Source organism: Sminthopsis crassicaudata, chromosome 2 (assembly GCF_048593235.1).
Source record: "Sminthopsis crassicaudata isolate SCR6 chromosome 2, ASM4859323v1, whole genome shotgun sequence".
NCBI lineage: Eukaryota > Metazoa > Chordata > Mammalia > Dasyuromorphia > Dasyuridae > Sminthopsis > Sminthopsis crassicaudata.
In genome coordinates, this window is record NC_133618.1 from 541,736,417 (window position 1) to 541,764,192 (window position 27,776).

Below are 27,776 nucleotides of genomic sequence, written 5' to 3' on the forward strand. Positions count from 1 at the left end.
CTGGAACCTGTGAGTGTTATGTATAGATTCCATCACCACCAGCCCCTCCCCCCAGCACCCTTCAGATTATCAGAGGCTGAGAGCAGCAAATGTGCACTGGCCATTGAAATCCCAGGAAATATAAAAATTCTTTGGACTCCATTTTCTCCCCTACTTCTAAGATGTGGAAGTTTACAGATCTCCTGTAGGCTTCCTTTTTGTTGGCAGAACAGCCCCAAGCTACCTGCTGTATTTCTGACTCAGGAACTGACAAGGGCATTTTTAAAAAGTTTTAAATTAAATATAATCTGCATAAACAGGCATTAATAAAAGAGGACATTAAAGGTAAAGGGATTTTTGAGTATAAGTCATTTATAATGGCCTGAAAATATCTATCTTGGAACTCATACGTTTATTCCTGTTCTCCCTATTGACTTCCTGAAGTTTTCAACTGTTTCTGAGTTAAGACTGGGAGAAGTCTACATCCATCTCTTCAACTGGTTTTCCTTCGAGCAAATTTTCTCCCCCTTTAAAAAAAAGCTGAACTCTCTTGGGGCTATAGAGGTAACCTCTATTATCATGCATAACCAACCTTGGAGCATGAGAATAATTGTGGTGTAGGAACTGGAAGGAGAAGAATAACAGAAAGAAAACTAGACTACCCCTCCAGGTGCTAAAAATTATTAAAACTGGGCCAGTTATAGCCAAAAGGAGGCGCAATCACTTTGGCTGCAATTGAAAACCAGCTTGGGGATGTCTAAATTCTAGTCCAAATTGTCCTGGAGTTAGGTCAGTGTAAAATGTTATAAAGGACTGAAAGATTGGTCCAGGGTGAGCCCAGTACGCCATGTTTTAAAATTCTTTTATCATGTTAAGAGCCAAGTCATTTCTGTACCAAGTTTCTCTTCCCCTTCTTCCTTCTCCTTCCTAGTTTACAATCTACCCCCATCCCAAATCCTAAATGGAATAAAACTCTTTTATATAGAAAGACTGCCTTTACATATCATTCCATTCTGCAATTAGCATGTGGAAAGGCAGGATAACCAGACTTTTTTTCTTGAGGCTTAAATTGACATTCTGAGTAGAGTCATCAACCTGGTCCTTTCTGTACTCAAATAAAAAGGCAGAAAACCTTTAACTTCTCTGTGCATGCATTTTACTTGAGTAAAAAACTAGACAAAATCCAACACAATGCAGACCCCTGTGTGATAGAACTGTTAACTGCCTAGTGAACTCAGTGTAGTATCATTTGCTGATAGCACTGCTGTCTGCATGAGGGCAATAAGTAATTTTTTTTTAGAAGTTTTATCCTTCCAACTTTTCCCAGGCAGGTTAAACAACAAGAAATCAAGAACTATTCCATGTTCCCGTCATGTGCTAATATGTGGTTCGCTTTGCCTGGGAATCAGTAACACTCAGGCCATGTAGAACTGGTGCCTAGAGCTATGCAGCAAGCAGAGTTCACAGTTGAGTGAACATCAATGCATAATGAGTGTAGGCATTTCAATGCAAATAAACGCTGAATATGAAGGATTAAAGAAAGGGGAAATTAATCTTATTCATAACACAGAGTACTTTTTTCCCTTTTTTTTAAGTCATGCACACAACTCCTGGAGGGAATCCAACTTCTCCAGTGATGCCATAGCTTTATAAAAAGCAGAATGTACATATTTTAAGGCTGTGAGTTTCCTCAAGAAGCTAAGGAACTGAGATTCTAACAGCTCCCTAGAACTGCTTCAGAAATAAAACATTCCTCTAAGTGGGGCCAGATCCACTAATCATATTTTAGTTGTATCCCCTGGTTTTTAAAGCACCTACTAAGTGGCAGGTTTTTTACAAATCTCACTTGATTTTTACAACCTGTGAGATAGATCCTAAATATTATTCTCATGTTACATATTGAGATAAACAGAAGTTAAATGACTTGACCAGCATCACACAGCTAATAAGTATCGGAAGCCAAATCTTATTTCAGGTCTTCCTAATTCCTGACTCAGGGCTTTAATCACTGGGGTACCTAGCAAGCAGAGAATGATCTGAGGATTTAGTCTTAGTATTTGGAGGCATTTGGATGCATTGTTGAAGACTTTTTTTCTTTATCAGAAATGGAGTAAGCATGGTTGGGTTGTCAGTTCTACATAGTAGTCCTGCAGTAGCAATCAGCTCCACAGGGCTTTGGCAAGGGGGAGGAGAGAAAGAGAGAGAGAGAAGAAAAAAACAGAGAGCACGACCATAAGAGCCAAAGTCATCAATTCAAGCCAACAAACAGCTGACTCATTTTTTGGATTGATGAGTTTAAAAAAAGGAGACAGAATTGGTGGTAATGACTTGTTTTTGAGAAATCTTGTCCTATCCCAAGCCTGTTTCAGCCAGAGGCTCACTTGATCATTTTGAGATTTGCAAATTGTCCTTTTACTTTATTTCTGTAAACTCACAGACTAACACAGTGCCTGGCTTAAGAAATGCTTAAGAAATACTTTTTGATTGATTTAGAAGAAAAAAAGAATCTTTCCTATCTAAGAGTAATTGCTTTCATGAGAAAGAAAATCTCCCAAATGGAATGCAACTTAAAGCTAAGGGAAAAGTTTCTCACTTATGCCCTTCCAGTCCTTTCCTGGAAAAACAAAAACTGTCAAAGACTTGAGATTTTAAAATTATTTTTATAAACAGTACACAAGGCTTAGTCCACTGGATGAAGAAAGCATCTTCCCTCCATTGACTCCTCACACATTTCCAAGAACTTAAGACAGTTTGTTAAGAGTTTATATTCTGAGAGAGTCAATGCTTAAGTCCAGCCTGGGGATTTTTACTGCCTTCACTTCAAAGGAAGCATACAACTCTGGATTCTTCACTAGCAAAGTGTGGATTCCTTTTCTCAGTCAGACAGTGGCTTTCTGCTTCATTAACCCTTTCTTTGCTCCTTGATGGATCTTGGAATCCAGTTTCCCTGTAAAAAAGAATAAAGAAATCTCATTATTTTTAACCTATATTTGCAATGCAAATCCAGTGGAGACCCACACGTCTCCTAGTTACCCTGTTCCTGTCACATTCAATTATTTTGCTTCAGGAGTTAGACACTTACTTCCAAACTCCAGAATTCCATTATATTGGAATAAAGGAGCTAGAAGCATTGCATAGGAAACATACCAAAAAACAAATAAATAAATGAATAATCCAGTAGGTATATGCCAAAGGAGATAAGAGGTGAATACTCTGATTTCATAGATACTAAAAAAGAGCCTATCACTTCTTGAGGGTATCTTATATGAGCACAACACAGATAAATAATATTAAGGAAAGGCCCTTCACACAGTGGAACGACCATGGCTGGATCTGCTAACTGGCTAGGCGTGATGCATGAATGTCCCCCACAGGGAGAGGAGCAGTTCTTCTCACCCCCAGAGTAGCCTCTGAGCTCAATAGGGGGAGTGACCTCAAACAGTAGAGCAGAAACCGCATGAATGCTCTACTGACAAAGGGCCCCTATCACTGGCTAAGAAGGGCAGAGTTCACAGGCTCTGAGACTCTTTCTAAGTTTAAAATTCATTAAACAAACCACCTTCTTGTCCCAGGTAACCCTAATGAAAAATGAGTCATTGATATAGCTAACCTCTGTCTTCCCAACAAGTAACTTCCATGGGCAACAACTCTTAGGAAAAAACACAGGCTTTAACTCAGCATACAAAGTCTTAGAGATAAAGTCACATCCAGTTAAATGTAAATTTTAATTTAATAAACAGGTTTAAAAAAAAAAAGACTCAGTAGTATTGACTAAAGGAGAAATCAAAGGAACTTCTTTCCAAAAGCAAAGAGGTGTATTAAAATCCCAGAGGCACACATATATGTTCATTACTCAGTAAAACAGCAATCTGTGTTAGGGGCTAAAAAGTGCACTGGATTAAAATCAGAGTTAACTTTAATCCATCTAGTTCTACATCTGCCACTTAGTTATATGACTTCATTTAACTTTTATACAGTTTCATCATCTATTAAATAAGGATAATAATAAAGGCTCCACATACTTGAAATATTTGTTATGAGATATGTGTGAATGTGAATTTGCAAAACATACAGTACAAACTTGAGATATTAAGTTTGATAGAAAAGTTGAGATACTAAGTTCCTACATATAATAAACTTCCTTATTTTAACATCATTCTTCTAGATTCATATTTTTTTTCCCCATCATCTTTTCTAGGACAAAACTAGGGACTAAGGAATTATTATACCCCAGGATATCCAGGCCAAAATCCAAAACATTAAAAACAAACAAAAACAAACAAACAAACAAACAAAAAAAAAAACCCCAGAAACTTAGTGTGGAGGAGAAAAAATACCAGGCACAAAATTTGTAATTTTTTTTTAAAATCATATAAACAAGTAAAGAATAAGCAATTATCTTGATTGCTAAGCATGTTGTTTTCCTTAAGAGTCTGTCAAAAATTAAGTTTTCCTCAATTTGTAGATGGGGGGAAGAAAAAGCAAAAGAAGGTAGTATGTATGACCCAGCCAAAATTTGGAATTCAGTGGAGAGCTCTTCTGACAAAAATAACCAAAAAACCTGGAATGCCTCTTTTAACCTGCTGAAGCCTGGGAATTTCACCCCTAAGATATGGTTTCAGCTTAACCTCTTTTTTTTTACCATATCAACATGATTATATCATTTAACTGCTTTATAATGGGACTCCATATCTTAGTAGAAGGACTGTCCTTAAAGCTTAGCTGCCTTTAAGCACTTAACCCAAAAGGCTATTACAAAGTTCCAAATACTAATTTCAGTAAATTTCATACAGTTTATAAAAACCTAAAGTTGTGGGCTAGTTCATTCACAGTAGAATTAAAGCACCAAAGAGGTGAAAAATTAGCAATTGTCCATAAAATCATTAGATTTGGTGTTGGGTCATGAAAATGAAGCAAAGTTCTTAAAAGAGAAATTCTGGGGGCAGCTAAGTGGCACAGTGGATAGAGCACCAGCCCTGAAGTCAGGAGGACCTGAGTCCAAATCTGGTCTCAGACACTGAACACTTCCTAGCTATGTGACCCTGGGCAAGTCACTTAACTCCAATTGCCTCAGGGGAAAAACATTTAAAAAAAAAAAGAAATTCTTGGAAAAATTTGAGGATTGGTAAATCGTGGGGGGAGTGAAGGATATAAAGATGAATGAGGTTCCTTATTAAAAAATAAAACTATTATGAGTTCTCCTTTGTATTTGAAGATGACCAGTAGAAGACAAACAGATGAGATTTTTTTTCTAATACCAGAAACCTTGATTTGTTGAAGCGTCAGATATTGATTTTATACCGGCTCAACTAACCCTAACCCTGGATATTTTATGACAGGGGTTCTCACACTACAGTCCTTGGGCCAGATGCGGCCACTGAGGACGTTATGCGGCCTGCCGGGTTATGGCAAATGGCTGAGGGGCGGAGACAGAGTGTGAGCTTTTGTTTTTACTATAGTCCGGCCCTCCCACAGTCTGAGGGACAGTGAACTGGCCCCCTATTTTAAAAGTTTGAGGACCACTGCTTTATGATATAGTATTTCAGTATTGGGCATAACTTTAATAGCTAAATGTAGGACACCAAATGGGGCAGATGTCTTTACTATCAATGAAAAGCAGTACCACGTGCTCCCAACATGTGAACCACTAAGTAAATTAAATGTTTATAACTCAAAACATTTTCCTAGAGAAATAATGCTATAAAGAGGAGCTGCCTCTCACACCTATTAGATTGGCTAAGATGGCAGAAAAAAAAAATGATGATATGGGAAAACTGTTAGTACAGTTGTGAACTGATACAATCACACTGAAGAGTAATTTGGAACTTTGCCCAAAGGACTCTGAAACTATGTACACCCTTTGATCCAGCAATACCATTACTGGGTCTATATCCCAAAGAGATGATAAAAAAGGGAAAAGGATCCACATGTACAAAAATATTTATAGCAGTTCTTTTTGTGGTGGCAAGGAATTGGAAACTGAGGGGATGACTATCAGTTGGGGAATGATTGAACAAATTGTAATATGCTAATGTAATGAAATAAAGAAATTATGAGCAGGCAGATATCAGAAAAGCCTGGAAAGATGTAAACGAACTGATACTGAGTGAAGTGAGCAGAACTAGAAGAATATTGTACCCAATCACAGCAACACTGTGTGATAATCAACTATGATAGACTTATCTATTCTTAGTAATACAATGATCCAGACTTGTGACAGAAAATGTCATTCACATCTAGAGAAAGAACTATGGACACTGAATGCAGATAAAAGCATATTATTTTCACTTTTTTTGGTGGTTTTTTACTTTCACATAGTTTTTCCCTTTTGTTCTGATTCTTCTTTCACATGACTAATATGAGAATATGTTTAACATGATTGTATATAAATAACCTACACCAGACTACTTTGTTGGGGTAGGGGGAAGGAAGGAAGAGAAATATTTGGAACTGAAAATCTTACAAAAATAAATGTTTATTCAGACCAGTTCCAATGATCTTGTAATGAAGAGAGCCATCTACACTTAGAAAGAGGACTGTGGAGACTGAGTGTGGTTCACAACATAGCATTTTCACTCTTTTTGTTGTTTGCTTACATTTTATTTTCTTTCTCATTGTTTTCCTTCTTTGATCTGGCTTTACTTGTACAGCAAGAAAATTTTATAAATATGTATTATTTATACATATATTGGATTTGACATATATTTTTTACTATGTTTAACATATATTGGATTAACAAGATTTCTGTTTTTCTGCCCTGAAAATAGTGTTTTGCTTTATCTTATATAAAGTCACATCCAGTTAAATGGTAAATTTTAATTTAATAAACAGGTTAAAAAAAGACTCAGTAGTATTTGACTAAAGGGGAGTAGGGGCCCTTTGGGAGTAGGGAAGGGAAGGGGGGAAATTGGAATACAAGGCTTTGCAAGGGTCAATGTTGAAAAATTATCCATGCATATGTTTTGAAAATAAGAAGCTTTAACAGAAAAATAATTTTAAAATGAATGTTGAAAACTATCTTTATATGTAAATAGGGGAAAAAAAACTGCTATTAAGTGGGGAAAAAAGAAAAGGTAGTAACCAAACTGTGCTCAAAGGATTAGTGGTACTCAATGTAATGTCTATAAAGTTTCCTTAAAAAAATGTAAACACTAATAATATTTTCTCTTCTAGGTCACAATTTCCTCTATTTCTCCCCCCACATTAACCTATATCCATCTGCTGGCCATCCCAAATGCTTCAACCTTAAGGGATCACAAACAGGGGGATACTAATAATATTTTCTCTTCTAATGTATTTATCACATACAACATTTTTGAATAGGTCACAATTTCCTCTATTTCTTCTCCCCATTAACCTATATCCACCTGCTGGCCATCCCAGATGCTTCAACCTTAAGGGATCAACAACAGGGGGAAACAAGGAAGAAGCTGGTGGATAAAGTTTCCTTAATTGGCATTCTCCTTCCCCACCTCTCACCATGACCAGTCCTGCTGCTACATATTCAGAGGCTCATAAAAGGGAATGGCATTGAGTTCAGTGAGGTTAAGAAGTGGAAATGTTCTGGAAATGGGAAGTCTCAAAAACAATGAAGCCTTAAGCAAGGAAGAGAAAGTACAGGAAACAGTGTGGAGAAAAGCAGCATTTTTAGCCATCTCCTCCTTAGGTAGCTGTTTGGAAGGATAGTTCCCTTGTAAAAGTATATGAGTAGGAACTGTTTTCCTAAAGATCTTTGAGATACATGCCCTTTGAATGATGGTCTTTTAACCTGAATTCTATGAATTCACTATTAATTAGTTATATGAATTAATTCATTCATATACTCCATACAGCTTAGTTAATAAACTGGTGTAGCAGGAACCCCTGATTCATCAGAACTATTTTCTAACCAACTGAAAGCAGTAACATGGCAATGTTACTTGATGGCAACAATACCTGGAATTTATATAATACTTTAAGTTTCATAAAGTATTTTACATGTATCATCTCAATTGATCAATAAATTAGTGGGAAACCATCTGTTGTTCAGTGGTTCAGTCATGTCCAATTCTATAACCCCACATAGGGTTTTCTTGGCAAAGACACTTGAGGAATTTGCCATTTCCTTCTCAAGCAGAGTAAGGCTAATAGAGGTGGAGGGATTGCCCAGAAATGTATAGCTAATGAGGCCAGATTTGAAGTCAGGTCTTCCTGACTCCAGGTCTGGCACTCTATTTGCTGACTGACTAGTAAGTTGAACTAAGAAGATTGTTGGAGAAAATATAGGCTTATTGGTGAAATTTATGATGAAATGCAGAGGATGCTGAAGTGCTGAATCAAGAAGAAAAGGTTGAGAGCTGAAGAAGTTGAAGAAGTCAGCTGACTCTAGAAAGACCTGGAAAAATGAACTAATGCTGAGCAAAACAAGCAGAACCAAGAATATATTGTATATATATAACAAACACCAAGAATATGAAATGATCGACTATGAAAAACTTGGTTCTTCTCAATTGTTCAGTGATCTAAAACAATCCCAATAGACTTTGGATGGAAAAGGGCTTCTGCATCCAGAAAAAGAATGTAAATCAACACATGTTATATTCACTTCTTTTTTTTCTCTCTCTCTATTCTTTTTTATCTGTCCATTCCATTTCCATGTTGCTCTGATTTTTCTTTCCCAACATGATTCATAAAGCAATATATATTACAAATAAATAAATAAGTTTAAAGGGAAAAAAAAAAGAAAATATACTTACAGATTTTGTGTTTTCCTTTGATAGGAAACTTCAAGATCATTTCTTGGGGATTTGTGCAGATGAAAACAAATGGAGAATCAGATTCTTGACTGAGCTCTGGGTACTGAAAAATATAAAACATAAAAATCCAAGGAGTTGGGCTAGATGGGACAATATTTAAAGTGTTCTAACATTCTATTTAAGAAACTTAAAATATTCCACAGATCTTACCACACCAAATTCTGCTAATATGCTACAAGATAAGCAGGTGACAGGTAATAAATCATCTTTCCATTTCACAGATAGGCAAGCAGAGAAAAAGAAGAACATAAGCAAGACAAAAATGGTAATGGATCCTGAATCTCTGCCAAAGTAATGCTATCCTTAGAGAGAATAAAGCCTTTCATACTTGAATTCCCATCTATCACAAGGAAATGTACAAAAAAATTTCAACAAAAAGATATTTGGCCTTTTCCCAGAAGACAAATCAGAATTTACTCTTGTGAAAAAATAAGCAATCTAGAGTTGGGAATCTTTGTTGTTATTCAGTCATTTCAGTCATATTCCCATTTTGAGATAATGGAGTGCTTTGCTATTTCCTTCTCCAGCTCATTTTACAGATGAGAAAATAGAGGCAAACAGAATTAAATGACTTGTCCAGGGTCACATAATTAGTAAGGGGCTGAAACTGGATTAGGTCTTCCTGATTCCAGGTCCATTGCTCAATACACTGCACTACCTACCTGCTCTTGGGAATGGTTTCCAACTATGTACCTCAGAAATCTGAATACCTCCTACATTCATTCAGTAAACACAAAGCACTGGAAAGATTTTTAAAAATGAAAACATTTTAAGGAAATTTTGCTGGAAAAAGTAAACTTAATAGAAAGAAGATGATTCATTCTAAAAGGTATGAACATGTAAAAATTTGTCACTTTGGATACAATCAAGCCTTGGTAAAGGTGAAAAGGTAAGCTGAAAAATAAACAGTGAAAACTGCTTTACATCACCAATCAGAACTAGATCTGTGTGCGCAACCATGGTTCTTATTGTTTCTACTCTAGGAGTCACCAACACTAGAATAAAACTACAAGGATCACTCAATCACATTTCAAGGCAACAGCTGGAGTCGATGAAACATTTCTCATTTCATGATTGCCCATCTATCCACACATTCCTCTTGACAAACTCAACCAATAAAACTCCTAAGTATTTAGCAAGACTCCATGAGTAAGAAAGCCAATCCCTTAGTTGCCACCATCAGGTTTTCTAGTTCTATAAATTAAAATTTGGTCATTTGAAATAAAATTCTATTTTTATTCACCTGCCAGAATGTTTCCACAGAAATGTCACTGATAATTCATAGATAACAATATCTCACATTCATTTGTACTGCCTCATATTACTTCATTTATGCCTCATAGCAGCTTTGTAAGGTAGATATTTCAGAATATATTATTTTCATTTTTAAAGATAAGAAAACTAAGACTTAGAGATCAATAATTATACACATAGTACTAAAGGGAAGATCTGAATCCAAGTTTTTCTTGACTCCAAATTGCACACTTTATGTACTATACCAGAAGAATCAAACTCAAAGCCTACAAAACTCCAGAAAGCAAACAAGATTAAAATGTAGTTCAGAAGACATATTTAACAAAATAAATAAAAATATGTGTCATAGATAATGCTAATCTGTGGTTTTAAGTTAACAAGCAGTCCATAAGAATCTGTTTCATCTCCGATACCACTACACTACCTCCCATGCTGTCTCTCTAAAAGCAGCATAAACGGTGAAAGTCAGAATTTTACATCTTCTTTAGTTACTCTACTGTGTGTTATAGATAAGCAATGTGCTGTAGAAGGCAGGAGGTGCTTTTGGTTACAGTGGGTTCTGCCCACATATTATAGCTCTCAGCTCAGAATGCTGCAGATCTTGTTCTGATAAGACCACAGTTTTCATTTAGCACAGACATATTACTGGATGGATCAGATGTTAAGCCATGTGCAACTTGTTTATGTGCATGAAGCCCCTTTACCCTTACAGAGCTCAGGATGAAGTTCTACTATGAACTAAGAAAAAGTAAACTCTGCATGAGGCCTGCTCTGAGAACCACTCTCAGCTGATTTGGCAAAACCGTGAACAGAGGTTCTCACTGACATCTTTAGACTTAACACACCAGAAACTGAAGTCCCAGTGGCTTGCAGCTTCTCTCCTTCAATTATCCTGCCCCTTTCTCCTCTGTGGCTTGGAGAGTGTCAAGGCCAGGAACAGGACAGCCAGCATTTCACAGTTCTGCTGTTCCAAAACTCAGAGCCAGGCAGGACAAGAACTCAGGCTGAGTTAATAGGAAGCTATGTAAATTATGTTCAGTGTTTGCCAAGGGAAATGGCTAGCCGCAAGGCCATTTCCTTCAGCAGCTTATGAGAGCTGTGAATCCTCTTACCTACTGGGAAGGGTAAAACTGTCCTTCTAAATCCTTCGGATATGCAAAGGCACTTTTAATATTCTGAGTACTTCCAAACATGGCGGTGGCTTTACAATTACCTACATTAAAGCCTGCTCAATCAAACCTAACAACAGAATTCAACATGGCAAGCTGAAGCCCAAAGAGTACATACTGAGAATCAGAATCTTTTGAGGCAACATCCATGTATGAAAGAAGAGTCCATTCTACAGTATACTGCTTTCTTCAAAATAGATGTAAACCTTTGTCTCTTGAAAAGGTCAATATGAACCTATATTGGATGAGCTTAGAATATTGTCCCATTGTATACTAATAAGAAAGAGAATGACAAAATTTTAAAATTGAGACTCTGGTATGAGATAAGAAAAATGGCATGGTAAGAGATTTCCTAGGCACTTTTATGCCTTAAAGTGAAAATAAATATAGAACTCAACTTTCCCATTGCCCCTCTAAAGACAGACGTGTGTGTGTGTGTGTGTATGTGTGTGTGTGTGTGTGTGTATTTTTTGTTGGCCTGGCTCTACTGCATACCTCTATGGGGATTTAGAAGAGAAGAAATTAGGATGCAAAGTAATATTAGGGATAAAAAAAAATAGGATATATATGCTGACAAGGTTACATGGATTATTCTTCACCATGAAATGCATTGAAGGAAAGTTACCTGGTCAGAATTTTATTAGTCTTTCTAAAAGAATACATTTTGTCTAACTGGGATCTATAGACAGGAAAAAAAAAAAATCAACCATAACACCAGGGAATAGAAGCGCCAAACTTCATGTTAACCTGTCAAGAGGCGCATAAGAAGCTGCTCTTTGCTAGTGGAGTCATTAGATAAAAAAAAAGAAAGATGTTTAGAGAATAGACAGCAGCACCTGGTAGGAGGAATACAGAACACTAACCAGAACAGGTCCAGGAGCAACAGACTAAAGAAAGCAACGGGCTGCTTAAGTGAGAGAGGTTCAGGAATTAAGCAACAAAAAACAACAAATAAATTAAAGACACCCTAAAAAGTTGCTCTTGCTCTCGATGTGTTGTGACTCCTGTCACCTGGTTCCCAACCTGATAAGTGAGGAAAGGGGACCTCTTCTTCCTTCATGCCTCATAAGTTTCATAGATGTCTAACATAACAGGTAATTAAGTGCTAAACAGGCATTTTCTCCTCTTCTCCAGAGGAAGATTACTCACCAGTCAGCTAGAAAATATTTCTTTTGCTGTGTCCATAAGAAAGAAGAAATTCAGCAGTTTTGGCAACTGGTGCTGACTCATAGCCAAATTATTATTTATACCAATTCTGGAAGCCTTGGAATTAGGTTAAGCCTCCTTGTACCATAATAATCAATAATGCCAAGATACTACGTTGTGACCCATCAGAACTAATTCCCAAATGCTCTAGAAGTATTTTCATTTATCAATGGGATAAGAACATCTTAAAAAATTACTCAGAAGAAATGCCATACAAAGGAAATGCATTTACTGGGAGTTTTTTTGGCTTGAACTATGTGATTAATAATCATACTATGAAATCTAGTTCACTAAAAGCCAACTCCAATAAGACTAAGATGGTAAAAGTCAAAAAGAGAATGAAGTTATTTTAATAACCACAAGCACAACAAAACTAAAAAAGAATAGTCTCATCATGACTCTTTTGTATTTAATAATTCTCATTTACATTATTCTTCAAAGAGCTCAGGGCATTTGTGGCATACATAGTACAATCAGGATTCAATATCCTCCCTGGAGGGCAAAATTGTCTTTTCTCTACTTCAGAGTAGGACCCTTTTCTTTAGGACAAAATGACTGCCATGTTATGACTAAACTATCAAGAGACTTGGATGGATAAAGATAAACTAAAGATAAGCTGGAGCAGAGCCCAGCAGCAACCTGGGTAAATCTCTTGCCCAAGATTATTCATAAAAGCTGCCAGTTCAATGTGGCAACAAATATGTCACAAAGGAAAGCAATTTAGGAGCAAATAACCAATAGATATCTGCTGTTCATGGGCACAGTGGCCATTTTTGGAAGGAACAAAGGACTAAAGCAAACCATTCTGCTATATCTTCCCTTCCTCCCCACCTAACTAATCTCTGAGTCCTTAACCTGTCAAAAGAAGTCACATATTATAGGAAGCATCAAGTACAGAAAATACATCTTGGTAACTTCCACAGAGCAGAGTTTTATCCTATTTATCCTAGACAGTTATGGTGGGAACCTGGACAAGTCACTTACTCCTGCTGCCTTAGTTTCCTCAACTGTAAAATGGGAATAATCATAGCACCCAGCATCCAAAGTTGCTGAGATATTTGTAAAGTATTTACTTAGTACAGTGTATAATACAAAGCCGGAAGGAAATTGTTCTAATCAAGGACTCTATACTAAAATGTCCTTAATAATGGACATATGACCTCTCTGAAAATAAAAGTCCAAGGATTTTCCCATTTCTAGATTAAGAAACTTAAGACGGACAAGGCTCTTTTCAACAATAAGATAATCAGGCCAATTCTAGGTCTTGTGATAGAGTTATCTGCACCCAAAGAGAAGACTATGGGAAATGAGTGTAGATCACAACATAGTTATTTTCACTCTCTTTGCTGTTGTTTGCATTTTGTTTAATTTCTCATTTTTTTTATTTTTTGATCTGATTTTTCTTGTGCAGTATTATAATTGTGGAAATACAGAAGAATTGCACATGTTTATGATATATTGGATTACTTGCCATCTAGGAAAGGAGGTAGGGAGAAGGAAGGTAAAAAATTTGGAACACAAGGTTTTGCAAGGGTGAATTTTGAAAATTATCTATCCATATGTTTTGAAAATAAAAAGCTTTAATAAAAAGAATTAAAGACTATAACAACAACAAAAAAATATCAGAACCTAGTTCTTCTACCTCATGTAGCTGCAGATATAGAGCAGAGTTCAGAGAATTCATTAATCTCATTTTGTGTTTAAGTACAAGCAAATCTACACCACTGGTTCTTTATCATCAAGTAACATTTGTTAAGCACACTGGGGAGGCAAGGCACTGTGCAATTATCTACTTTCTTAGGAATCTTACAAAAATCTTGTGGACAGAACTGTTCATATAAAAACTACTAAAAGTCCTATCAATGGTAAGCAATAAATAAACACCACAGAAGATTTCTTTTCTGAACCTATTTCACATTCATATTGTGAAACCAAATCATGGCAGCAATTATGTATTATACCATTGGTTCTCCTATATCAAATAGTTCAATCCCTGGCTTAGTCTCTTCCTCTCCACTTCAACTCTTGCTCTCATAGTAGGCAATATGAACCCGAACTAAGGAAGCCTCCCAAACCAGTACCTTCAGCAAAACCTTACAACAAAGGATTTTGTGTCATCCTTTACAAAAAAATAGAGACTGTTCTCTATGAGTTCCTTCTTTCTACATCTCAAAACCTCTTGAAATCATCTACATTCTCCCCTCTATTACTCCAGTTTATGAAGAAGAGGTGGTCTTTCTCACTGAAAAGACTAATCCTTCTATGTGTATCCTTGATCCCATGCTTTCATATCCTCTGGCAAAATACCCTATAATCTTTCACTATCCTCTGATATTCAATTTCCCTTCCAGGGACTCCTTCCCTGCTGCCTACAAACATGGCTAGGTCTCCCCCATTCTTAAAATCTTTTACTTGACCATGACATGCCTTCAAGCTATCATCCTTTTTTTTTTTTTTTTTTTTTTAAACAGCTAAATTCTGAGAAAAAGCTAACTACTCTCATAGGCTCTGTTTCCTCTTTTCTTACTTACTCCTCAATCCTTTGCGATCAGACTTCTGACATCACTTTACTGAAACTTTTCCCTCCAGAGTTTCCAATTAAAACTAATTGTCAAATGCAATAGACTTCTTTCAATGCTCATCCTTCTGTAACCTCTCTGCATCTTTTGACACTAATGGCTACTTTCTCCTGCATATTCTTTTCCTCCTCCTTTCTTCTTAGTTTCTTTTGCTGGATCTCTTACATATTGACTGGTTAGTTAGTAGTTAACACCTAGAGTTAGTAGGTGTATCCCAAGGATTGTCCAGAGCTTTCTTTTCTCTTTCCACGGACTCTCTTGATGATCCTCATCAGCTCCATGGGTTCAATGATCATACCTATGAAGATGACTCCCACATCTATATATCCAGTCTGGTCTTTCTCCTGAACTCCAGTTCCATGTCACTGACAGCCAATTGGGATATCCTGAATTGTATGTATCCTAGCCATTTCAAATTTATATATCTAAAAGTAAATAATTATCTTCCTTCCTTCCCTCACCAACTCCTCTTTCTAATTTCAATTTTTTCTCCATCTTCAGTCATCTAGGCTCACAATCTTAGAATTATTCTCTTCGTTCTCCCTTTTCCCTACTGCAAATTATTTGCTACTATTCTACCTCCCCAATATTTGTCCTGCCTATACCGTGATTTCTATTCACTCAGCGATTCCCATAGTTCAGATCCTCAGCTCCTTTTACCTTGATCTTGTAATAGCCTCATAACTGCTCCCTCCCTGTCTCAAGTCTCTCCCCTTTTTGATCTATCCTCTGTACAGTGTCAAAGTTATATTCCTAAGGCAGTAGTCTGACCATGCTCACTAAACTCTAGTGGCTCCCTATTTCATCTAGAATCAAATGCAAATTTCTGTTTAGAATGTAAAGCCCCTATAAGCAGGCTCCACCCTACCATTTCACCCCATTAAATATAACTCCCTTTTATACCCTTTGTGGCTCAAGCCAATTAGTTTTCATTACACATAGCACTTTGTCTCTGCAGTATGCATCCTCTCTGTTGTAACTCTTAAAATTTCTAAGTTCCTTCAAAGCCTAGCTCAAACCTAGCCTATTGTACAAGGCCTGTCCTCTTACCCACAAACTTACGGAACTGCCCTCACCCACTTACTTACCCATTACCTTGTACTATTTTGTATAAATAGAAAAGTCATTTTTCCCTAACATAATGTGAACTCCTTGAAGGTAGGGACTTTTATTTTTATCTTTCTTGTTTCAGCACCCAGTAGTGCCTGGCACATAGCAGGTACTTAATAAATGCTTATTGTCTAATTAATGAAAATCACAGAAGCAAAACCAAAAAACTTCTCTTGTATAGTCCTGAAAAGTTTCAAGACAATGAAACTAATAAAGGCTCTTGAATCACTCAAATCACAAATTAGAAAATATAAAACTCCAAGTTTTATATTTGCAATGCAGGTTCCTATAAACTAAACTACATAGTATAGAGGACACTAGTAACCCCAAGCAAATCAAATCTTAGTGGCCTTGGCTTATTTATTTATTTAAATTAAAAATTAATTTAAAATTTTATTTTAAGTTCAAAGAGTAATGGGGAAACTACAATTAATGTAATCCACATTCGAATGAACTTCTGATAAAAAGATTAAAGATAATTCTAAAGATAGACAGATACTCTGATAAATGCTCATGCCTTCATGGGAATCCTGAAAATTCACTTAATCCCAAAGAAATATGCTGGGATTTTAAGAAAACTGCCCAGAGTACCAATGGTTTTCTGTTACATTTAGGTTCTCAAAGAATTGTGAAAGATCCTCATTAGGTGAAGACTTTGCTGACATACACTGACTTTACCTCCTTTGGATTTCTAGGTCTAAATCCTAAGAAGTTTTTTCACAGTAGAAGACTAGGAGAAACATTTGCACATTTTTAGACAAATAGAAATCTAGCACCTAATTTTGTTAGGCTAAAATATTGTTTCCTTTATCTTTTAATTTCTTTTTCAGTTTCACACTGGTATCCTGATTTTTATAAAACTCTTTTTTTTTTAATTATAGTTTTTTATTTACAAGATATATGCATGGATAATTTTTCAGCATTGACCCTTGCAAAACCTTCTGTTCCAACTTTTCCCCTTCTTCCACCAACCCCCTCCCCCAAATGGCAGGTAGAACAATACATGTAAAACTCACTTGCATAGAAACCTTTTACTCTAATTTTAGAAAGTTAAATTCTTTCAGCTTGAACACCATCACAGAAAGGAATACAATTAAAAATCTTTTTCCTCACTGGACAACTGCCCTTCTCCTATTGATATCACAGCAACAGCACAAAAGTATTTAGTAGCAGAATCGCCTTAGCATGGATTTGAAGTCTTGATTATTATGCTAGTCAGAAGAAAGAATGAACTAAGGTCAGCAGCAAACAATAGGATGATGGCTTCAGTTCAGAAAAATAAATAATCATTGATACTTGAAATTTCAGATAGATCAGATTGGTCACTGAATATAGCAATAAAAATAGCACATATAAATTTACACATAGAAACAAAAGTCACCAACCCAACATTTTTGTTTGAAAGCCTGTTAGGTCTAGACTACACCGTGTGAGGAGAAAGCTCTGCTCACAACCACAGCTGCTAATGGTTATGGATTTGGCAATCAAAATGTCTTTTGTTAAAAAAAAAAAAAAAAAAAAAAAAAAAAAAAAAAAAAAAAAAAAGTTAACTGCCTTACTCTTGAGGTTACAAACCAAAGCCTTGATGCATTGTTACAGTCAACATCCTCCCTGCTGTTTTTGAGAGCTTACATCTGCTGTTGGCAGATAAAATGCTGGCAAACAGCATGGGTTTCTTCCAGGGGAATGCAAGAAAAGCTTTACTAGATAGCCATCCTTTCCCTTTCTCTCCACAGTTGAGCCCTTAAGGTCTCTTAGTTTCACTCCTACTCTTGTGAGGGCTGAGCACTTGCCACTGTTGAGAAGCCCAGAGGGATTCCTTTTGGCATGGAATAACCATGCCAGCCACACTACCCAGGGGGGATGAAAGGCAGATATGTTCTCAGTCTGGGGAAAAACATTTTATACACACATTTTAACAGCCACTTACCGAGTATAGCCACACTTGACTTTAAAACTTCCACTAATAAAACCTCTCCTTGGATTTCAGACACTCAGACGATCACATTATACCAAAGAACAGTTAATGTGTACAATATTTTAACTTATCTAGGAAAGGCCAAGGCCACAAGACAGGGAAATAAATAACAGTGCTGGGCTGAGGAAAGGGAAACTAGGCAATAAAACAGAGAAGAGAACTGACCAAAGTCATATAAAATTTTAAGTTTAAAACCCCTGCCTTGGTATTCATATTCTAATAATAAGAGAAAATGTTTACATAGTACTCTAAGGTTTGCAAATCACTTTACATAAATTATTTCATTTGATCCTTACAATAACTCAATGAGGTAGATTTTATAAGGATAATTAAATCCAGATAATAATGAGGAAATGATAACAAATGAAAGAACCAAGGCACAGAGAGGGTAAGCGCTTTGCTCAAATTCACAGAGCTATGTGAGATAGAATTTGAATCCAGATATGTACCTAATATTAATCTGTACCATGCTGCTTCCCAAAAATGTCTAAGACAACATACAATATGTGGTGAAAAATGGACCTTTTAAGGCTGTAGGGAACAGCAGGTTTATGAACTAAATTAGGAAGTGTTGCTTTCACAGTTATAAAAATAAAAGGGGTAGCATAACAGGCCTGGATTTAGTCTTCTTTCCTACCTGACACCTCTACTTTCTCAGAAGAGAGAAATGATACTATTCCCATACCTTAAGAAATATTACTCCAAACAGACCCAGGTAGGCCATCTGGATAATCTTAGCAGTTCACAAGTCAGATCTTTTAAAAATAGTTAAGATGAGGAAACCCAGAATAAGACTGTAAGTTTCAGGATTCCCATGAAGGCATGAGCATTTATCAGAGTATCTGCCTATCTTTAGAATTATCTTTAGTCTTTTTATCAGAAGTCCAATCGAATGTAGCTTAAGGAATAACCCATCTCCATTTTTTAAGTATCAGAAGAGCTTGATTTTTCAAGTATTGTGCTCAATTACAAAGGAAAAAAAGTGAAAAGGTTGACACTAGGGGAATTGGGTACTTGTTTCTGATGATGAAAAAAACTATAAGCTTCAGGCAATTTGATATAATGCTAAAAATCAAGGGAATTCATTAAGTGAGTTGCCAGTTTCTACAGCTGGGAACAGATGGGTGAATTGCTGCAGATCCAGAGGTGACTCACACCCTTAGAAAAGAAAATATTATAAAACCTAAAGATGATAAAAAGTGCTGACCTCATTGGACACTTCTAAAGAGCCAAGTGGTCTGTTATTGACTATTTCTATTATTCCAAAAGTACTTTATACTACTGAATGCAAGTCTTCCACCCCTTTCTTGCTAATTTAGAGAGGCTGGAAAAGAAAAAAGACAAAACAAAACTGGTAGATATGATCCTATGCCTGTTGCCTATAATTGGAGGGGAAGAAAGCATCAACACCAAAAGTCTAAATCTACTAATTCTCTCTCACAGACAAATAAGGTAGCATCAGAAATCTGATGAGATTCTCTTGAAATGTAAATTAATTGGGATTGTATAATATTAAAATAATTCACACAAATCTGCTAGTGATTTTTCTCTAAAATTGAAAAAAATCATAAAAAGAAAATTGAAACAGGCATGATGGATAGGGGAAGATATGAAGACAAGATTGTTTTTACTTCATAATTTTGCCTAGATCTAAGTCCCAGTGTTTAATGGAAAGAGTACAGAAAAGACAGAGAATAAATAATTGGGTGTGTATATGTATAAAACATGAATATAACACTGTTTACACACAAAACAGGATTAAAGAGACATTATCATCAAACAAAAATAAGAGCAAGTAGACCTTAGGAGAAATGTTATTTGGGGGACATAAAGAAAATAGCTTTTATCTTCTAAAACTCTCTATAGATTTTGTCCACCTGCATTTTCGATTTCCTTCACAAGTTAATTGTATACTATTTCAAAGACCGATTCTTTTTGAACAGCAAAATAACTGTATGGACATGTATACATATATTGTATTTAACTTATACTTTAACATATTTTACATATATTGGTCAACCTGCCATCTGGGGAAAGGGGTGGAGAGAAGGAGAGGAAAAACTGGAACAAAAGGTTTTGCAATTATCAATGCTGGAAAATTACCCATGCATATATCTTGTAAATAAAAAGCTATTTAAAAAAAAATTCTCTATAGACACGAGAAGCAGGGAAGAAATACAAAAAGGAAGGTAATAAGATAAAAACAAAAAAAAGACAAAAAAGCTGGAAAGGAAAAAAGTTCCACTGAAAATTATTCAGCTAAAGAACATTTCCTTTCTAGTAACAAAACAAGCTATACAGCTATACAGAAAGCTAGACCGTTAAGAAAGCAATTAAAGCATGATCCAGGGGATGAACTTCCTCACTTTGGATTTCTTCCAGAATGTCAATTTATAAACCCTGAGACACTAGATATTAAGACTTTATCCCAAAGGCCTTCAGCTCCCTCTGCTGTTCAAAACATTCTAATTTAATTAGGTCAAACTTAATAAAGACAAAAGACAAAATTAAAGTCAAGGCTGATCCTTAAAATATATTAGCCATAAGCATAAGTCTGTAGCTTGGACTGTTTGCCCCAAGAACATCATCAATTACATTCTATTATCCAATAAATTAATCAGTTTGATAATCAGATCCTTCTTTTCACAAAAAGAAAAATAATTGGTGGGGAAGGAAAGAAAGTCTTGTCACATTTGTTGCTAAGATTTTGATAACAATGTTTTAGTTTCTTTTTTTATTATAGGAAAGTGCCAGGAACAGATTGATAATTTTCTTTTTTCCCAACAATGTAGAACTGATACATAATAAGAATTATTTAAGTTTTTTCATTTGTTGCTTTGTTTTTTCATTCCCCAGCACTAACTTTGCATAAGCTTCTTCACATCTGTCTAAATCCACTTGATGTTATCTAGGATATAAGACTATGAGCAAGAAAAGAATTTAGATTTCCTGTGTCAATTCACAATCATCCCTTCTATTTTCCTCTTCTCATTTTTCAGATGAAATAAAAATAAGCAGTGAAATATAAATGATTTGTCAAGGAACCAGGTAAGTAAAAGATTCCGGATTTAAACTAGGTTAATCTGACCTCATATTTAGGGTCTTTCATTTTTCACTACAACAAATTGTGTTTTTACATTTCAATAATGAAGCATTTATTTGCAGGTTAATTCCATTAGTACATTTTAAAGGAAACAAACCAAAGATCTTCCTACATAAGTATCATCCACTCACCTGTTCTTTAAATTGCTCTTGAGGCAAGCAGTCATTCAAATCCACACAACCAAGAAGACATCCTGATGGATAATCACTGGGAAATTCCAAATCTGAATCAAGAATATAAAAAAAAACAATTATATAAATGTTTTCTCTGATAGTGCACTTCAGAAACCTGTTTTAAATTATAGAGGGATAACTTTTCCTTGGGCAGCAAAGTGGCACTGTGGATAGAATGCAAATTCTAGAGTGAGAAAGACCTGAATACAAATCTGGCATCAGGCATTTATTGGCTACATGATCTTAGACAAGCCACTTCACTGTTTTCCTCAGTTTCCTCATCTGTAAAATAAGATGGAGAAGGAAAATGACTAACCACTGTAGTATCTCTTTACCAAGAAAATTCAAAATCTGGTCATGAAGAGTCAGATAGAACTAAAATGACCGAACAACAAATTTTTCCATTGGTATAACCATGGAGAGTCAAGGAATTTGATGAGGTGTTTATTTGACACAATTCTTTTTTTTTTTTTTTATTTTAAGAAAAATCTGATGAGTTCCTGATTTTATCTACCAAAAGATATATAGAACTGACAATATTTTTCCTTTAAAAAAGTTTTTATTTATATCTTGTGATTTCATTTTACTTAAGTTTTCTAATATTTCTTCCCCCTTCCTTCCCCCAAAAAGCGATCCCTTATGTCATAAAACAAAAAAAGAGAAAAAAAGTTTCAGTAAAACCAACCAACATATAGAAAAAACCTAATATTATATCACACCCTATAGTCTCCCACATCTCTACAAAGATGCAGGGGAAGTGGTTTCTCACAAATCTTTGGGAGAGCCTTGGTCATTATAATTTCATAGCATATATTTCTTAATTGTTTCATTGTTGTGGTCATTGTGTACACTGTTTTGCTGAATCTTCTTATGTTACTTTGTATTAGTTCAGTTTCAAATCCTTGGTTTCCTCTTCTACAAAATGATGGAAGGTTGAATTTGATGGCTTCTAAGGTTACTTTCAGCTCCAAATGGATGAATCTGTTATTCTAATATAAATGTCTCAATATTTCTTTGTATTTCTTATATTCACTGCTCTCCTCTACCTGTAGGTACTAATACTATTCCATTACATACACACATACCACAAATTCCTTAGCCATGCTTCATTGACCTTTCTGGAGTATATGACTAAGGCAGCAGAACACTGGGTCAAAGAATATAATCAATTAAGTCACTTTCTTAGCATAATCCCAAACTGTTATTCAGAATAATTGGATCAACCAACTCACTTCCAGTTGATCAATGATGGACAGAGGTAGCTACACCCAGAGAAGAAACACTGGGAAGTGAATGTAAATTGTTAGCACTAATATCTGTCTGCCCAGGTTGCATGTACCTTCGGAATCTAATGTTTATTGTGCATACAAGAAAATGATATTCACACACATGTATTGTACCTAGACTATATTGTAACACATGTAAAATGTATGGGATTGCCTGTCATTGGGGGGAGGGAATAGAAGAAGGGGGGGTAATTTGGAAAAATGAATACAAAAATAAAAAAATTAAAAAATTAAAAAAAAAAAAAAAAGAATAATTGGATCAATTTACAACTCCACAAAAAGTACTTTAGTGTGTTTGTCTTTCCACATGAATATTTTTCCTTATAATTCTTATAATTTTCACATACCATTCGTTTCACATTCCAGTAGTTCTAGACACTGTTGACTCTCCATTGACAAAAAAAAATTTAATAATTAACTTATTATAAAGATGACAGAATCCTCAGCCTCGAGCAATTTACATTTCATTGTCCCTCAGTGTCATCTTTTGCATTTCAAATTTGCTGAATTTCAAAGATCAGAGGTACCCAAATTTTTTTAGTAAGAGCTACATGATTAAAAATCCATTTGTGCAGCTCATGGTGACTTTTTTTATTGATATCAATAGTAAAATACATGGTTGGTGAGCAAAGCAAAAAAATGAATGTTTTAGCAATAACATAAAAGCAGTCCAAACATTTTTCAACTTTATTCATATAAAAGTTTATAGCTAAAAAACAAAAAAAAAGAAAAGTCCTGGGAGCAGCTAGTTGGCACACCAGTCCTGAAGTCAGGAGGACCTGAATTTAAAATCCCTACTCACACACTTAACACTAGAAGCATGACCTTAGACAAGTCACTTGATCCCAAGTGCCTCACCAAAAAATAAATGAATGAATGAACAAAAGGTTGCAGCTAATGCTAGTTATTGACCAGTCTTAATCAACTCAATGAAAATAATTAAATTTAATAGCTTAAACTACTTTTGAGCACTGCCAGGTGTACTGAGTCAAAAAGTATATGTAAATTTTGACTCTAGGCTTATTGATGATTCTTTATAATATTGATTTTAACAATTCTGTGAAAGAAAATGTGCTTTCTGAGAGAAAGAAACTCAAATATTAGGCACAGAATTTGGGCACAGATTCAGACATTCCAGGTAGTTAAGAACTACTAATCTACTGATGCGTTCATGCTAGCTAAGTAGACACCTTTTTTTTTTGCTGAAATTCTCAAGCAGGCTGTATCTGGCCTGTGAATAACATTATGTATATGATCCTTAAGACAAGTGCAGATTTGGCAATAAAGAAAGGCAGCTGCCAGAGATATCGAGAAAAAAATTATTTTCCTGGCAAAAAGAAATTATAAAAAGCCAAAATACTACCATTTAAAGGAAATATATGTTTATTATTGATTTTTGATGAGGCCTGAAGTATAGAAATAATGTTACACCATAATTTTAACTTTGCCTCAACTTAATCCTGGATCTCTTTCTACTTCTTGGACAATAAGGGTGGAATGGGAGCAGAGTGGGCAGAGAATACTAACATTCCCATCAGACCCTCTACAAACAATAGCTACTGATAATCTAAATAAGAAAGCTTTTTCAAATACTCAATGAGTAGATACATTACTAAAAGTATGGAATCATATCAATCATGACATTTTCACTAGAAATAAAACCAGAAGACAAAAGAAAGTTGCAATTATATGGAAAGATAGGTCAGAGATTCAACTTGGGAAAATCAAGTAGTGAGTTGCCTTTGTTGTGTATCCTATAGCAACAAGAAGTATCATTTCCTGGATTACTTAAGTGTGTTTTGATCTCGTCACTTTAGTAACTTTCTATGGTCAGAAACTTTTTCCCCTGCCTGCTCATTTCCCTAGCTTATTACTTGACATTTTACTCTTTGTTAAAGTAGGGTTCTGTTTCCAGGGTGGAGGGTGCACTGTCCCAAGCTTCAGGGGGTTTGTGCTGTCCTCCAAGATGCTTCTAGGGACCAAACCACAAGCCCTCTTTTTTGCCCTGGAGCTGTTAGCAGTATCCCCACCCCACTGTAGCTGTAAGATCTAGTGTGCTGAAACAGCAGGGTCATGCTCTGCTGATGCTGGGGCTGGCACTGAGGCTGGGGCTTGTCCTGTGCTGGCTCCCACTGTGGCTCCACAGACCTTTTCTGCTGACCTTTCAAGTTTGGTGTCTCTGGGCTGTAAGGTCTAGAAACCACCAATACTGAAGCTGATTTAGAAGTCCCTAGAACTGCTCTGGTGGTGTGGGGTGGGGATAGGGGGTCAAGGCTGAGGTGGGGGCTGGGACCAGGGATGCACTCTGGACTCCCACTCTGGAGTCACAGACCTTTGCTGCTTACTTTCTAAAGTTGCCTTCAGCCAGAAAATGTTCTACTCTGTCTTTCTGGGTATTCTAGTGCTCTAGAATTTATTTGGAGTCATTTTTAAAAGAATTTGAAGTGGTTTGGGGGAGAGGTTGAGCCTTTACTCCACCACGTTGGATCTACCTTCTATCCTGAATTACTCAATGAAATCATATGGCAGTGCTCATGAGAAGAATGAACAAAGGGATTACCGTGAAAATAAGTGCAATTATCTGCATCAATGTCTATTGTAAAAGATGCAGAATAATTCTAAAATTATCAGTAAGACCTTTCAAATTAAGTCAGCATATATCTTAAACTCCATGACTTTAAAGCAAAGATGCCTATAATAATAGAGGGTGAAAAACATAGCACAGGAACAAAAAATAAGGGCAAAAGTTGACCTATGACTATGCTTTATAGTACAAAAGTCTCATATGTTCTTTCAGAGGAAATGGGGCATAAGATGTAGTGAACATCAATTAATATCATTAAAAATGAAGTTAATTACATTTTAATGGAGAGGAAATGACTGGTTAGTATTTACAAGAAATTTTCAAATCAGCTCTCTTGTGTATAAAAAGGCCATTGACTTATGAGAATAAAGGTCAAAATCAATACCAGTAGAATAATACAAATAAGAAACTATGGCATGCAACTGACTTGTTTAAATAAGCTGCTGCTGCCAAAAAAAGGGAACTAGATGAAAGAACAAATATCGACATAGGCTAGTACCCTTCCCTAAGGACATTTAATTGATTTAAATCAATCATCATAAGGCCAAAAAAGAACAGAAATGGCCTCAGCTAGCAAACCCTACTATCTCCCAGCAACCAGGGGGAAAGATCAATGTAGAATGTGAACTCATGTGAAAACTCTTACAGAAAAAAATGGAAGATTAAAAACTCATAAAACAGCATTATAGGGAAAAATAAGTTTTCAGAAAGCTTGGTGAGAGACTTGATTAATTATGTCCATCAAAATGGCATTTAAGGTTGAAATTTGAAGGATAGGAGCAAGAAAAATAAAGATTCTTATGGGCAAACATCAGAGTACCTGATATGTTAAATGAGGAAACAGAAATATCACTAAAGAAATAAAAAAAAGAGGTGGGTAGAATGATTGAAGATTTGCCTATGAGGGGATGCAATTGTTAAAGGATAAAGGGACAGATTCTCAAGACGTCAGAAAGACTCCTGAAAAAAATTGTGGATCTGTAAAACAAAAAAAGATATTTGAGAAAAAATAAAAATCAACTCAAATGCTCACTTACTCATTATCTACAAAATTTTAATAAAAATAAGTCATATATGCATCAAGGGTATCATTGATAAAGGTAAGAAAAAGGAAAATGTTGTTATATTGTCAATTATATCTTTACAGTCACACTACTGGATATAAAGGAAGAAGATTCCACAATGGTTATTTTTTAGTGATAATATAGCTGCATTTGATTAAGCATAGCAACCTACTATTTAAAGGCTCCCATCTAAAAAGAGAGAAGAGATCCAAAATATGTTAATAATGATAGGTAACTTTTATATAGTGCTTAGAATGACAAGTGCTTTACAATTATGTCATTTGATCATCACAAGAATTCAGGAAAGGTATTATTATTCTCATCTTACAGTTAAGGAAATAAGGCAAATTGAAGTGAAATAATTTGCTCACATAGCCAGTGCCTAAGGCCAAATTTTAAGTAAGGTCTTCCTAATTTCAGGTCCAACATTCTATCCACCATAACACCTAGCTTCCCTTATGTTAATTTTTGATATTTGTTTTTTGTTAGGGTTCAGTGATTTGCTCAGGGTCCCCTAGCTAGTGTCTGAAGCTACATTTGAACTCAGGTCTTCTTGATTCTAGAACTGATGCTCTATCCACTGTGCAACTCAGCTGCCCTTATGTTAAAATGAAACAAAATGTAAAAAATGTCAATCAGACATGAATTCCATCAGAATGGACAGTTCTTATTCTTAATTATCAAGAGAACTTAAAAGCTCCCAGCATACTGTGTGGATCGCTTTTGAAGAATGATATAATCAAAATTTATGCAGGATGAGAGGGTATGAATAGATTAGATTGTTCCATATCTCACTTCAGAAAGTATGCACATTGATGAGATCACAGAAATATGAAAATACTATAGTTCTTACCTCAATTTTCCCCTTATGACCACCATATGAAGTAAGAAGTATGAAGAAAAAAAGTTCAAAAGAACTGAAGGGCATACATGTTTGGAAATCTTCACTTGCTTTCTACTACATATGCCAACCAACTCTATCTACTTGACGAAGATCTTCCCAATCCAAGGATTATAGAGTTCCCAACAAACATTTTACTTTTACATTCAAATGTCAGAATTACCAGCTTTCTCACACACCAAAAAGATACTCACAGATAACCAAGACTAACATTTCTTTTTTTTTTTTTTTAAACATTTATTTCAGGTTCACAAAAGAAATACTTAAAGTATGTTATTTGATAATCTAAGTTATAAAACAGTTGATCCTGACATGCTGTAAAGAAAAGATTGTGTACAGATAAATTTTCCTTCCATCCAGAAAAAAACTAGAAACAAATAAGAGTAAAGTGAAAATAAAATGAAACAGCTAATTCAATTTTAGCTAATAATATCCATCTTTATGACATTCACACAAAAGGAAGTTACCTTTTCCAAGAAGAAGGCGATATGTATTTTGTAGTTCTGAGATTTCTTGAGAAGAAGGTCTTTTGGCAGCTGCAGCTATCCATAGTCTTCCTCTGTGAGATGTGTACCAGGTTCTGCCCTCCACTCTA

The 27,776-nt window shown here is 35.5% G+C and overlaps 1 protein-coding gene across 4 annotated transcripts in view; it reads right to left on the bottom strand.

The window, feature by feature from the left end:
- Positions 1–2,619: 2,619 nt before the first annotated feature.
- The window catches only part of TRIP4 (thyroid hormone receptor interactor 4), a 51,355-nt gene continuing 26,198 nt past the window's right edge, over positions 2,620–27,776 (bottom strand). For all 4 annotated transcript variants that reach the window (XM_074294839.1, XM_074294838.1, XM_074294840.1 and 1 more), the window contains 4 exons: positions 27,649–27,773; positions 21,305–21,396; positions 8,715–8,817; positions 2,620–2,926 (listed from right to left, as the gene is read on the bottom strand). In XM_074294839.1, coding sequence (XP_074150940.1) covers positions 2,859–2,926; positions 8,715–8,817; positions 21,305–21,396; positions 27,649–27,773 — 388 coding nt within the window. In that variant the 3' untranslated portion in view covers positions 2,620–2,858. The remainder of the gene's footprint in view (positions 2,927–8,714; positions 8,818–21,304; positions 21,397–27,648; positions 27,774–27,776) is intronic.